The sequence below is a fragment of the Melozone crissalis genome, unplaced genomic scaffold, assembly GCF_028551555.1.
Source record: "Melozone crissalis strain CALT ecotype California unplaced genomic scaffold, PUWL_Pcris_2 ptg000068l_1, whole genome shotgun sequence".
Lineage (NCBI taxonomy): Eukaryota > Metazoa > Chordata > Aves > Passeriformes > Passerellidae > Melozone > Melozone crissalis.
The window spans coordinates 1,202,566-1,216,978 of NW_026535846.1; the positions used below are offsets into that span (position 1 = coordinate 1,202,566).

Genomic DNA, 14,413 nt, shown 5'->3' on the forward strand with positions numbered 1-14,413 from the left:
ATCTACAAAATGGTTGTTCTGTTTTTTATACCTCTAGCCCCTCCTAAAATCTTGTCAATCGACTCCTTCTTCACTGTCCAGTGGTGGAGATCACTGTCTTACACTTTGATTGGAGGTCAGGTGCTGCCATAGTAACAAGCCGACCCTCCCAAATGCCCTGACTACAGAGGCCATCCTGTGATAACAATGCAAGGGGGAGGGGAAGGATAACTATACATCTACAAAATGATCCTTAACATATATTTAATATTCACCCCTTAATCGTGAGAGTCAACCATAGAATTGCTCATCTATAACAAGCCTCCCTTTTCTTTTTTATAAGTCATTTTGCTTGAACAATTAAGTCAAAAATTTAATCTCTCTCTTGAATGAGTCATACCAGCATCTGTTGATGTGGGCAAGGACAGTGGGAATGGGAGAAAAAAATCTCAGGATTTCCTTAGACACACTTATTTGGAATGGACAAAAGGGCATCCCAGAGGTCCAGTATGGCTTTGAGTCCCATCTACCATGCCTATGTGGCTGCTATCCGCAGTTGGTGTATTGTAGGGGTGAGCACAGAGGCCAACTAGCTCCTGCCCTCTAGTCCCTGCTGAATTAAAAGACAACTGAACAATGATAGAGGTCTGGTATGGCCTTTTGTCCTTACCTTACCATGCCTACAGGCTTGCTACCCGCAGCAGGGCTATGGAGCCTTCTTGGTAGCAAACAAAGGGGCCAACCTGGGCTTGCCCTCCTTCCTTTGTCTTATTTTCTAAAAGAAGCTGTCCCATTACCTTTTACTGTCCTTTTAGTGCTTCTCTTCTGGGATTCATAAAGTTAGAGGGTTTTGAGAAAATGGTTAAAAAGGACAGGCCCTTGACAGAAGTTTTGTGAACATTGCTAATACAGCGAAAAGTTTTCTAAGCAGTAGAGCAGACGTGACAAATAGCACAGTAGACCTCTGTAGAACTGGCATTATAGATTGTAACAAGGTTATTTAATGTATATCTTTAGAAGGTTAGTATGAATGGATCTCTGTGCTTTTTCTCTTATGAACGAGTCAATTGTGTTAACTACCATTACGTGTGTTTCATATGATTAGATAGAATTCTTGTCAATATGTTTTGCTCTATGTGTGATTGGCTGAAATCTAGGCTGAGATGGTTTTATGCTATGCTGTAATGTCACACCCCCTTGGCATTTCCCTTGGATCAGAGAGCTGTTAACATCCTGCCTCCATTGTCTAACAATGTGCTGAGACTAATGTGCTAAATAAATAGCTCACGACACTGGTTTGGATTTGCCCCGTCTCGGTTCATTTGTAAATATCGGCCAGCAGCACTTCTCCTCAACAGATGCTGGTAATTCTCACCCATTAAAACTGGAAGTCAGTTCTCAAGCTGGTTGTTGAAAGCTTGACTCTACTTTTTGGGCTTCTTCATGTTTTTCTGGTTGTCTCTCAGTCTCTGCTTGAGAGTCAATCTTGTTTCACCTGACCTGGATGTTATAGTCCATTCTTTGGGTTCTTCTACTGGGCCTTTGACTCTGTTGGCATGAGTCCATCCCCGCTCTGCAGTTCACACAGCTGATTTCGTGGTGAGCAGTACCTGAAAGGGACCTTCTCACTGAGGAGTTAGAGGATGATCTCTCCATGACTTAATCATCACCCAATCCCCAGGATTAATATTATGGATTCTGGAATCCAGGGTGGTAGTCTGAGGAATTGCCCCTTTATGTCTTAGTCCGTCTAATGTTTGTGCTATGGATATAACTTATTCCTTGGCATTGGCTTCCCCTTCCTCATTGGTGGCAGCCTTCTGGGGTGAGGCCAGGAAGGGCAACCAAAGCATCATTTCATGGGGTGACACCCCCAGATCTGACTGGGGTTGGGTTCTAATTCTTAATAAGGCCAAAGGCAGAAATTTTATCCATGACATTTGGGTTTCAATCATTAGCTTAAGTAGAGCTCTTTAAGGACTTTGATTCATCCTCTCTACACAACCAGAACTCTGTGGATGCCATGGAGTGTGTAATTCCCATTTTACTCCCAGGCCTGAACAACTTTCTGCAATATTTTCAATGTGAAATGAGTTCCCCAGTTGGAATCAATCCTGTTTGCCATCCCACATCGGGGAATGATTGATTCTACAAGTGTTTTACTCACAACAGTGGCATTGGCTTTCACAGTGAGTACCACCTCTACACAATGAGTCCCATGATCTACTATCACTGGTAAAAACTTCCACCATTGTATGTGGGGAAGCTCAGTAAAGTCTACTTGGATGTTTTGAAAGGGCCCTAAGTCTAGTTCTCACCCTGCCCTGGGTGTTTTCCTCATTATTTTCTTATTTACTTGTTGACATATCACACACCGTTCAGTTATTTGCTTAGCTATTCTGAAAATTCCTATGCATCCCCAGTCCCTTAGAAATTGATCACCTACTACTTGTGTACCCCACTGTGTTGTTCCATGTATGCCTTCCAGCATTTTCTTGGCAGGGGGTTTATTCAACATTTGCCTCCCATCTGCTAATTTCCACTTCCCTTCGTTATCTTTCTTGGCTCCCACTTTAAGGAGTTCTTCCTCTTCTGTCCCACCCACTACGGGGACTTTTTGCATTTCTTTCATGGGTGTTAATACTATTATTAGGTTTTCTGTCGCTGATTCAGTTGCATTTTTAGCTTCTAAATCGGCTAAATTGTTCCCTTGTGCCCCTTTTTGATGTCCTTCAACATATCCCACCACTAGTTTCTCCAGCAATTGTAAGGTTTCTAACAGTTCTAAGACAAAATTTTCGTGAATCAGTCCCTTTCCTTTTGAATTTAATAGCCCCCTCTCTTCCCAAATTTTTCCGAAGTTATGCACTATTCCAAAAGTGTATTTTGAGTCTGTATATATTGTTCTCCATTTCCATGCTAATATTTCCAGAGCTCACTTTAGGGCATACAACTCACACGCTTGGGCTGACCAGTTGGAAGGTAACTTTTTCTTTTCTATGGCCACCAACCCTTCATGCACTATAGCGTACCCTGATACCCTGTGCCCCTTTATTACCTGGGAAGATCCATTGATGTACAATTGTTTTCCACCTTGGAGTGGTTGATCTGTTAGGTCCTCTCTTCCTTCAGTTTGATAGTTTATAACCTCCAGGCAATTATGTACTAGTTCCTCATCTGGTTCTCTATCCAAAAACTGGGCAGGGTTGTGTTGGTTACTCATGATTAGCTCTAAACCATTATCTATTAAGATGGCTTCATACTTTACCACTTGGGAAGCAGTGAGTCATTTCTCAGCCTTTTGGCTTAGGATACTCCTTACTGAGTTTGGGATATATATTTTCAATTTTCTCCCAAAGGGTAATTTTTTGCTTTATGCTATGAGTAGGGCAGTCACTGCCACAGTCTGAATGCAGGTTGGCCACCCTCAGCTGACAGGGTCTATAATTTTGATAAATTGGCCACTGGTTTCCTGGATTCTCCCCAGTCTTGTGCTAACACTCCATGTGCCACCCCTTCTTCTGTATCCACAAACAATAGAAAGGTTTGTCTAAGGCAGGAAGACTCCGTTCCAGTGCACTGACTGATTTTTCCTTTAAAGCTTCAAACTTTTGTTCATCATCTTTTTCCCACCTAATCTCTTCTTCAACTAACTTTTCATACAAGAATCAGATGGCCTGTGTGTATCCTTCAGTCAATAGCCTACAATATCCAAACAGGCCTAAAAACCTTCTGACTTCCCTCTGAGTTTTTGGCTGTGGGAGTGAACCTATCCCCGCAATTCTCTCAGGGTTCAGCCACCAGCTCCCTTGACAAATCACATGTCCTAGGAATTTTACTTCCCAATCTACAAATTGGAGAATCTCTTTTAATATTTGAAGTCCTTGATTCCCCAGAAAATTTAACAAAACTATGGTGGATTCCCAAACTTCTTTTTTCTTCCCATCCTGAGATTAGAAATAATTTACACATTGGATGAGCTTCATCTCAGGTTTAATGAAGAAGAGTTGTGTTACTTCTCCTAGGGCTTGACCAAAGAGGTTTGGGGATTTGGAAAACCCTTGGGCTACCCTAGTCCACCAAAGCTGTTGCTTCCTCCCGGAATGGGGGTCCTCCAATTCAAAGGTAAATATATCCCACTTTGCCAGTGGGCACACCCAAAAAGCATCTTTTAGGTCTATCACACTAAACCACTGGTGTGCTGGGGGAATATTACTCAGTTGGATATAGGGGTTAGGCATTACTGGGTATCAATTCACAGTTCTTTTGTTCACTTCTCTCAAATCTTGGACAAGCCTCTAAGTCCCATCTGACTTCTTTACTGGTAATATGGGTGTATTATGGGGGGACATTCCAGGGAAAGTGGATATTGTTCTACCCTAACTGGATGGTTTTCATTAATTATTTTTATTACGATAGGTTTCATATTTAATTTACCTCAGTTTTTCAGTTTTGCCCACACCATCTCATGAATTTTCTCCTCATTTTCTTCCCTTAATTGGAGAAGCTTAACTACCATTTTCCCTTTCTGTGAGAGCATTCCCATGTCAAACTGCACCTGTAAATCCTGTCCTAATAAATTTCACCCTGCTTCTGGAACTAATAGAACACCCCCAATTCCTATTTTATTTGGTCCTTCAAACTTAATTTGCATTAAAACAGAGGCTTTGAACCTTTCCCCTTGTCTTGCTTTGAAAAGACAGGTGTCTGCTAAGGAAGGCAGGAGCCGCCCCTGAAATGGAAAATGTAATCCCCCTCCCTCCGAATCGGTATAATTTTGAAATTAAGGGGTTCTCAGGCACATATATGGGAGCAGGAATAACAGTTCTTCATTAGGGAAGAAAATTAAACAAATAAACAATGCAGTAATACAAAACAGCCCTGACAGAGTCAGAATACCACTTGACACCCTGTTGGTCAGGCTTTTGGTAGCAGTCCTATTGAATTGTGGCTGCAGTCCTCCTTCAGTCTTCCTGCAGACAGGTGTGGTTCTGTTGGAGCAGTGATCCTGTAGAAGTGTGTAGTCTTCCTCTGAAGATCCAGTGGTGGTGTAGATGGGCCTGGTCTTCCTCTGGGAATCCAGTGGAAGGGGCAGCTGCTCCTCTGGGAATCCAGTGGAAAAAGCTGTTCTGGTGTCCCAAAATCACAGATTATATCAAGTTAGGAATGCTTGGTTCCTCCCTCTGGGCAGAGCATCTCACAATGGGATGATGCAATTTTATCAGTGATGCAGTGACACTCAATGGCCCGTTAACAGCTGATGTCTCTCCAGAGGGAGGATTGGTTTGTGGAAGAGATAAAGAAAAACTGCCCAATTAACAGAACATAACTGGCCCACCTCTTAACAGATGGGAATAGAACACACACATTGCTTTGCAATCCAGGACATTATCCACCCCTTATTCTATTTCCATCTGCATCACAATGAAACCTTACACACAGCTCTCACTTAAGGCTAGGTTTCCCTGTGGTACACAATGGCTCTCTCCATCTTTCTGCATTACCCACCAAGTGTAACCAAGTCCTTGAGCAAAACCAATTCCACGGATGGGTTTGTCTTTGCCTGAGGTGGAATTAATCCAAACAGTCTTTCCTAAAATACCTTTCACGTGTACAACAGGGACTTTATCTCCATCCTCTGTGTGCAAGGGTTCAGACTGGGCAGGACCAGCTCGATTGATGGACCCTCTGGTGTTGACCATCCAGCTGGCTTTTGCTAAGTTCATTTCCCAATTTCTAAAAGTCTTCCCCCCACCAAGTGCTTAAGGGTAGTTTTAAGGATCCATTGTACCATTGTTCAACTTTCCTGGCAGCTGGCGCATGATAGGGGATATGATTAATCCATTCAATGCCATGTTCCCTAGCCCAGGTGTTGATAAGGCCATTCTTAAAATGAGTCCCGTTGTCTGACTCAGTTCTTTCAGGGGTGCCATGTCTCCACAGGATTTGCTTTTCCAGGCCCAGGATGGTGTTCCTGGCAGTGGAGTGAGGCACAGGGTAGGTTTCCAACCATCCAGTGGTGGCTTCCACCATGGTCAGTGCATAGCACCTGCCCTGGTGTGTCTGGGGCAGTGTGATGGAGTCAATCTGCCAGGCCTCCCCATACTTGTACTTGGACCACCACCCACCGTACCACAGGGGCTTCACTCGCTTGGCCTGTTTGATGGCAGCACATGTCTCACAGTCATGGATGACCTCAGAAATACCGTCCATAGTTAAATCTACCCCTCGGTCTCGTGCCCACCTATAGGTGACATCCCTGCCCTGATCGCCTGAGGCATCATGGGCCCATCTAGCTAGGAATAACTCTCCTTTGTGTTCCCAATCTAGGTCTATCTTGGACACCCCTGTCTTTGCAGCCTGGTCTACCTGCTCATTGTTTCGGTGCTCCTCATTGGCTCTACTCTTGGTGACATGGGCATCTACATGGCGGACTTTCACAGGTAGCCTCCCTACCCTGGTAGCAATGTCTTTCCACTCAGCAGCAGCCCAAATTGGTTTTCCTTTACGCTGCCAGTTAGCTTCTTTCCACCTCTCCAGCCATCCCCACAGAGCACTGGCTACCATCCATGAATCAGGATAAAGGTAGACCGTTGGCCACTTCTCTCTCTCAGCAATGTCCAGGGCCAGTTGAACAGCTTTGAGTTCTGCAAGTTGACTTGATCCACCTTCTCCTTTGGTAGGTTGTGCAACCTGGCATGTGGGGCTCCATACAGCTGCTTTCCACTTCTGGTTCATCCCTACAATGCAACAGGAACCATCAGTGAAAAGAGTGTAGCGTGTTTCCTCTGCTGGTAGAAGGTTGTATGGTGAAGCTTTTTCAACCCTCATCACTTGCTCTTGTTCCTCTTCATCAGCGAGACCAAAGTTTTCACCTTCGGACCAGTTTGTAATTATCTCCAAAATCCAAGGGCAATTCAGGTTTCCAATATGGGTGCGCTGTGTGATAAGAGCAATTCACTTGCTCCATGTGGCACTGGTGGCATGGTGGGTGGTGGGAACCTTGCCTTTGAACATCCACCCCAGCACCAGTAGTTGGGGTGCCAGAAGGAGTTGCGCTTCTGTACCAATCACCTCTGAGGTGGGTTGGACTCCTTCATAGGCAGCCAAGATTTCCTTCTCTGTGGGAGTGTAGTTGGCTTTGGACCCTCTGTAGCTTCGACTCCAAAATTCCAGTGGGTCAGCCTTGAGTCTCCCCAGGCACCTTCTGCCAAAGACTCCAGGACAAGCCATGGTTCCTGGCTGCAGAGTAGAGCAGTTCTTCACCTCTGGTCCTGTCCTGACTGGGCCAAGAGCGACTGCATGAGCAACATCCTGCTTGAGTCCCTGCCCTACCCCTGGCAGCTGCTCCCAGCACTGGGGGACAAGATCTGGGTGGGAGGAGCCACTCCGAGCAGGACAGGGGCTGCTGCTGAGAGGGGCTGGGTGGGGCTGAGACGGAGTGGGGATCCATTCTGAATTAGGTGAAGTGTCTGGAAGAGGTGAGGGGTCTGTGGGGCCAAAGCTGAAGGAAAAGTCGCATTCCAGAGACAGCAAGGAGACAGAGAAAGAAAAACAGAAATGACCACAAGGTCAATCTGCCCCAGACATAGAAATTCCTCTGATAAAGAAGAACTGGTGCTAAATGTCACGCGGAATGAATATGTATGAACTTATTGTGAAACTGTATGCATATGCATTTGGAAGGGGGATAAAAGAAGACCCGAGGTCTTCAAAGGCATGCATGCCTTTTTGGGGGCTTGCGTCTGGTGCGTGTGGTAATAAAAGCATACCGGGCTTTACAACTTTTACAAAGTTGTGAGGTTTCTTCTTTTCTCCGCAAAACAGGGCAGGGCTCCTCCCAGCTCCAGACCAGCCTGGGCACAGCTCTGGGGGACACTTCTCAAAAGAAGGTAAGCCTGGAATTGCTGTAATGATCAGGAGCTTTCTTGAGAGTGTTTTCAATTTCCTACTTGGAGAAGGATGGGAAAGATGGGGTGATGACAAAAATATTTTTTCTTTTTATACATTTTTCATGAATTCATAGCTCTATAAACTTCTTTTATATGGTAATAAATCTATAATCCTTAGTTAACCCTATAAAACTCTTAATAACTTTATTAAATTACTATTATATATTTCTATAAGTATAATCCTTAATTAACTCGAGTACATTTCCTAACCCTTCTCTTAGAACATCTGACTGTCTAAATACATTCCTGAAATACTGTATAGTCTTATTATCAGGAAGAAGACCTACAAGAAAAACATATTGTTTATTGACCAGAATGTGAGCAGTCATAAGCAAAAGTGAAGGCAAAGAAGCCTTTGGACCTACTCCAAAGGCTGTGGGTTGAGCCAGGGGTGTGTAACTAGGGAAACTGAATCTCCTACTGGATGTTCCTGTTAAATATCCTAATTAATCAATCTGAATAAATTGTTGAAATCAGGGGCTGGATTTGCCCCATCCCCACTGGGACACCTGGAAGCTTCCAAATATTGTCTGGTTTTTATTTTACTGTTCTAACACTGTTGCAAGGATTTTGGTTTTTTTTTCTGTTTTGATTATAGACAACAGGGGAATGAGAGAAGCAGAACAGGAATTGGAATCCCAGAATCCCAGGACATTCTGAGTTGAAAGGGACACACAGGATCATCCAAGGAATGTTTGAACATTTACAGAGACTCCAGAATTGTAATTTTGGGTGGTTAGTCTCTCTGCTGGAAGCCTCCCAAAGGGCCCTCAGCCACTCCTCAGCCCTGGACAGCAGCAGCATCACCTCTGCAGGGCCCAGCAGGGCTCTCCTGAGCTGCCCTTGCCCAGTGGCACACAGAGCCTGCCCCAGCCAGGGCCCTGCACACAGGCAGGTTTCTGTAGGGCCCCAGCCAGGGCACACGGGCTGGGATGGGCTCTGTGAGTGCTGGCAGGGACAAGGCTCCTCTCAGGAGGGAATGTCCAGGCCCAGGGAGATGCTCAGGGAAGGAGAGGGGGCTGAAGAGAGCAGTGCTGGGGGCAGGAGGGCACTGTTGGTGTGTGGGAGGTGCCGGGCACAGCTGGGCACGGGAAAACTGTCCTGAGTGCTCGGCTGTCTCTGCCCTGACCTCTCAGGCACAGCACCACAACATCTTCTCGTGGTTCTGCCCTGCCCTGATATTGTCACTGTTATCTGCTGCTCTCAGAGAGGCTCTGGCATTTGCAGCAGCTGAGTCAGGCACTGCCCTTGGCATTCCTGCCAGGCAGGGCTATCCATGGGAATGGGGTGTCCAAGCTTCCCTGGCACCTGTGGGGCTGTGGGCAAAGCAGTCCATGGGAAAGGGGAATGAGCTGAGCCCCCTCCCTGAGATCCCATCATGGGCACAGCTGGGGATCTCCTTGCTGTGCCCTTCCAAGCTCTGAGCTGCCCTCCTGGGTGCAAATCTGTGCCAGAGCCTCTGGGAGTTCCCTGAATGTCCCATGGGGAAGGGCAGAGCTGCCAGAGCTGAGGAAATGCTGCTCGGTTTGCCAAGGGAGCCGTGAGTGTCCTTGGCACAAGGGGGTGCTGAGAACTTGCCCAGAGACCTTGAGAGAGGGTGAGACATTCAGGGATCCCTCTGCTCTGGGCAGGGTCTGGTTTATCCCAGGGTGACCCAGGAGTGTGATTGTGCTCTGATTGCAGCCTAAGGTGCAAAGCCAGGGCAGTTGGGAACAAGCCCATCCAGCCCCCTCATCTTCCCTGAGCCACAGGGAATCCTTTGGCTCTCCCATCTCTCAGTGGCAAACTCTGAGTGCAGCCGAAATGTTGGGGATTTCTGACCTCAGAGAGCAAGGAACGATGTGTGGGGAGGAATAAAATTCCTAAAAACAACTCCTGCCATCCATGTCTTATAGAACTGGGAGTGTAGATGCTACCAAGCCTTTCTGCATTCAGAGTGATTCCCTTGACAAATCCTGAATATCCAGCCTTGTCCCTCTGCCACATGGCCACAAACCCAGGGGAGCAGGGCAGGGATGGCTCCTTGAGAGCCTCCAGGCACAAGCCTGGCTGCTCCTGGCACACTCAGCCAGCACAACTGGAGCTCAGGAAGGGACCGAGGTGAAGGATTTACCAGAGCAGGAACAAGGGTGAGTGAGTCCCAGTGTGACAGTCTGCAGGTAATGGATCAGGTTTGGCTCCAAGCAGCCTCTCGTGACTTGTCACTGTCCTTTCTCCATGAACAGGTCCCCATGCCCAGCCCCAGCAAATGTCCAACAGCAGCTCCATCAGGCACTTCCTCCTGCTGGCATTGGCAGACACGCGGCAGCTGCAGCTCCTGCACTTCTGCCTCTTGCTGGGCATCTCCCTGGCTGCCCTCCTGGGCAACGGCCTCATCATCAGCGCCATAGCCTGCGGCCACCACCTGCACACACCCATGTTCTTCTTCCTGCTCAACCTGGCCCTCAGCGACCTGGGCTCCATCTGCACCACTGTCCCCAAAGCCATGCACAATTCCCTCTGGAACACCAGGAACATCTCCTACTCAGGATGTGTTGCACAGCTCTTTTTCTTTCTCTTCTTCATTTCAGCAGAGTTTTTCCTCCTGACCATCATGTGCTATGACCGCTACGTGTCCATCTGCAAACCCCTGCACTATGGGACCCTCCTGGGCAGCCGAGCTTGTGCCCACATGGCAGCAGCTGCCTGGGCCAGTGGCTTTCTCAATGCTCTCATCCACACAGCCAATACATTTTCCCTGCCGCTGTGCCATGGCCATGTCCTGGGCCAGTTCTTCTGTGAAATCCCACAGATCCTCAAGCTCTCCTGCTCAAATTTGTACCTCAGGGAACTTGAGCTTCTTGCATTTTCCTTCTGTTTGGGCTTTGGTTGTTTTGTGTTCATTGTTTTCTCCTATGTGCAGATCTTTAGGGCCGTGCTGAGGATCCCCTCTGTACAGGGACGGCACAAAGCCTTTTCCACCTGCCTCCCTCACCTGGGCGTGCTCTCTCTGTTCCTTAGCACTGCCACATTTTCTGACCTGAAGCCCCGCTCCATGTCCTCCCCATCCCTGGATCTATCAGTGTCAGTTCTGTACTCAGTGGTGCCTCCAACCCTGAACCCCCTCATCTACAGCCTGAGGAACCAGGAGCTCAAGGCTGCAGTGTGGAAACTGATGACTGGATGGTTTCAGGGACATTAAACTGCTGGCCAATTTCTGCAAATCTCTTGTAATAAAAATCATCTTTGATACTTCTTGTTGGCTTCATTTTGGAGGTTCTTTTTCTTTGTTTTACCTTACTAATCTTTTCCACAAAGAAATGTCATGGTTTGCAGTTTTTCTCATTTTGTTTCTCTCCATCTTCCCTGTGGCCAGAGATTGTGTCAATGAGTGGCTGCACTCTTGGTGGTCTTAATGGAACTAAAGGATCTCGCAGCAAAGTTTTTTTCCAGATATACCCCTGTGTTCCCTTCTCTGGAGCTGCAGCAGCAATGTCTGTGTGCATAGCTGGGGGCAGATCTGTGCTGGCACAGCAGCTCTGGTCCTGCTGGCCACACCATTCCTGATCCAGGCCAGGAGCCATTGGCCTTCTTCACCACCTGGGCACCCTGCTGGCTCATGTCCAGCCTGCTGTCCATCAGTCCCTGCAGGTCCCTTTCTGCCTGGCTGCTGTCCAACCACTCTGTCCCCAGCCTGTAGCACCAGGGCCAAATATCAGGGCCTGGCACTTGGTCTTCTTAAGCTGCAACTTGTTGGATTCTTTCCCCTGGATCCAGCCTGTCCAGGTCCGTGTGCAGAGCCCTCCTATGCTCCCACAGATCAACACTCACATCCAGCTTGGTATCATCTGCAAAGATGTCCTTGGTTCCATGGCACCCCTCAGTGTCACAATGGCCTCTTGGTTACACCAAGCCCTGCACTGTCACACTGATCTCTTTGGTTCCAGTAGACCATGCCGAGCAACAATGGTCTCCTTGGTTCCATGGGGCCCCAAAATATGACAATGGTCTCCTTGGTTCCACTTGGCCCCAGAGTGTCACAATGGTCCCATGGTTACATGAGGTCCCACACTGTCACCATGGTCTCTGTGATTCCACAAGTCTCCTCAGTGTCACAATGGACTCCTTGTTTCCACAAGGCCATACAGTGTCACAACGTTCTTCCAGATTCCTTGAGGCCCCATCCTGTCACAGTGGCCCCTTGGTTACACAGGATCCTGCAGTGTCACAATGTCCCCTTGGTTCCATGACGTCCCGCAGTGTCAGAATGGCCCCTTGGTTCCACTGTGCCCTGGTGTCGGAGAATGACTTAAAGAAAAGGCCATGAGACATACAATTGAGAGAAAAGTATAGGGGAAAAGTAAAAGCAGTTTCTAACAGTTCTCAGCCTTCTGATTTGTATAAACAATTAGACTCTCTCAGGCATCATTCTATAAACAATGGAGTTCTCAGATTGTCTTCCCATAACAAGCAGAACACCGTCTCTGGGAAGGCCTGCCATCCTGAGAACAGATGTAAAAGTTTTGGGAACACTGGTTTCTGTTTTAGTTTCTGGTTTCTGTTTTGGTTTCTGTTTTTAATAAACAATTGTAGGTATTCTAAAACAAAGGGAGTGGTTAGAAATTTCTCTGTTAGCCTATCATGACATTGGATTACAGAATATGCATGAAGTTTGTTAACTTTGTTATTTAAGGTGATTGATTGATCAATAAAGTTGGAGTTCGATGCATTACCAGGATGGTCGTTCTCCCCTTCACTTCAATACTCTGGAGTCTCCCAATGGTCTCCTTGGTTTTGCAGTGTCAAAATGGTGAAACCCCTTGGTTACACAAGGCCCTGCAGTGTCACAATGGCCTCTGTGGTTCCACGAGGACCCAGAGTGTCACAGTGCACTCCCTGGTTCCATTTGGCCCCAGAGCACAACAATGGACCCTTGGTTCTGTGGGGCTGCACAGTGTCACCATGGTCCTCTTAGTTTCATGAGGCTCTGCAGTGTCACAATGGCCCCAGAGTGTCCCAATCATCACAGAATGACAGAATCAAATAGGCTGGAAAAGACCTTTGGGATCATCAAGCCCAACCAATGCCCTAGTACTGCCTTGTCACCAAGACCATGCCACTAAGTGCCTCTGGAGAGGGACAGTGACTCTGCTACCTCCCCCCTGGCCAGCCCATTCTAATGCCCACTCATCCTTTCTGTGAAGAACTTCTTCCTATTGTCCAGCCTGAACCTCCCTTGGTGCAGCTTAAGGCTGTGTCTTCTTGTCCTGCCCTCCAGCAGATCCACACTCACACCCAGCTTGGTGCCATCTGCAATTTGTGAATGCTGGACTCGATCCCCTCAGCCAGATCATCAGTGAAGATATTAAACAGGACTGGGCACAGCACAGACCCCTGGGGGACACCACCAGTGCCTGGAAACCAGCTGGGTGCAGCACCATCCCCACCACTCTCTGGGCCCAGCCTCCAGCCAGCTCTTAAATCTCCCAGCGAGGAGGGAACCTGCCCAAGCCGTGGGCTGCAGCTTCTCCAGGGAATGCTGTCAGAGACAGTGTCAAAGGCTTTGCTGAAATCCAGGCACACAACATCCACAGACTTTCCTGCATCCACGGGTGGGTCACCTGGTCATAAAAGGAGACCAGGTTGGTCAGGCAGGACCTGCCACCCCTAAATCCACGCTGGCTGGCTCTGATCCCCCGGCCATCCTGTGGGTGCCCTGTGATGGCACTCAAGGTGATCTGTTCCATAACCTTGCCGGGCACCCAGGTCAGGCTGACAGGCCTGGAGTTCCCCAGCTCCTCCTTCCAGCCCTTCTTGGGGATGGGCTCACATTGGCACCTCCAGTCCTCTGGGACCTCCCTGCTGAGCCAGGACTGATGGTAAATGATGGAGAGCAGCTTGGGGAGCTCATCCACAGCTCCCTCATCCCCCTGGGATGGATCTCATCTGATCCCATACACCTGTGACCATCTGAGTGGCTCAGCAGGTCACCAGCTGCTTCCTCCTGGATTCCAGGGGGCCTGTTCTGGTCCCTGTGCCCATCTACCAGCTAAGGAGAACAATTGTCCTGAGGACAGCCTTTCCTAATATTGAAAATTGAGACAAACAAGGTGTTAAGTAGCTTAGCCTTGTCTTTATCTCTAGTTACTGTATTTCCTACTGCATCCAATAAATAGTAGAGGTTCTGTTTGTCTGGTGTTTTGCTATAATTTTATTTATAGAAACATTTCCTATTATTTTTCACAGAAGTGGCCAGGTTAAGCTCCAGTTGAGCTTTCACCTCTTTGCTTTTCTTTTTGCATAACTTAACAACATTCTTAAACACTTTCTGAGTTCCCTGTTCCACTTTTCAAAAGTGATGCACCCTCTTTTTACCCCTGAGTTCCCACAAATGCTCCATGGGCAGCCAGAACAGTAATTTTCCTAACTAGCTCATATTTTGCCACACTGGCAGAGGATGCTGCATCCCCTTAAGATTACTTTCTTGAAGCGTGTCCATCCTC

At 47.6% G+C, this 14,413-nt stretch overlaps 1 protein-coding gene across 1 annotated transcript; it reads left to right on the forward strand.

Moving 5' to 3' along the window:
• Nucleotides 1-10,290: 10,290 nt before the first annotated feature.
• Nucleotides 10,291-14,010, forward strand: LOC128945952 (olfactory receptor 14J1-like; the record flags this gene model as incomplete). Its single annotated transcript, XM_054289887.1, has 2 exons — nucleotides 10,291-11,067; nucleotides 13,960-14,010. Coding segments are annotated over 2 exons (828 nt in total), but the record flags the coding sequence as incomplete, so codon positions are not given.
• Nucleotides 14,011-14,413: the final 403 nt, after the last annotated feature.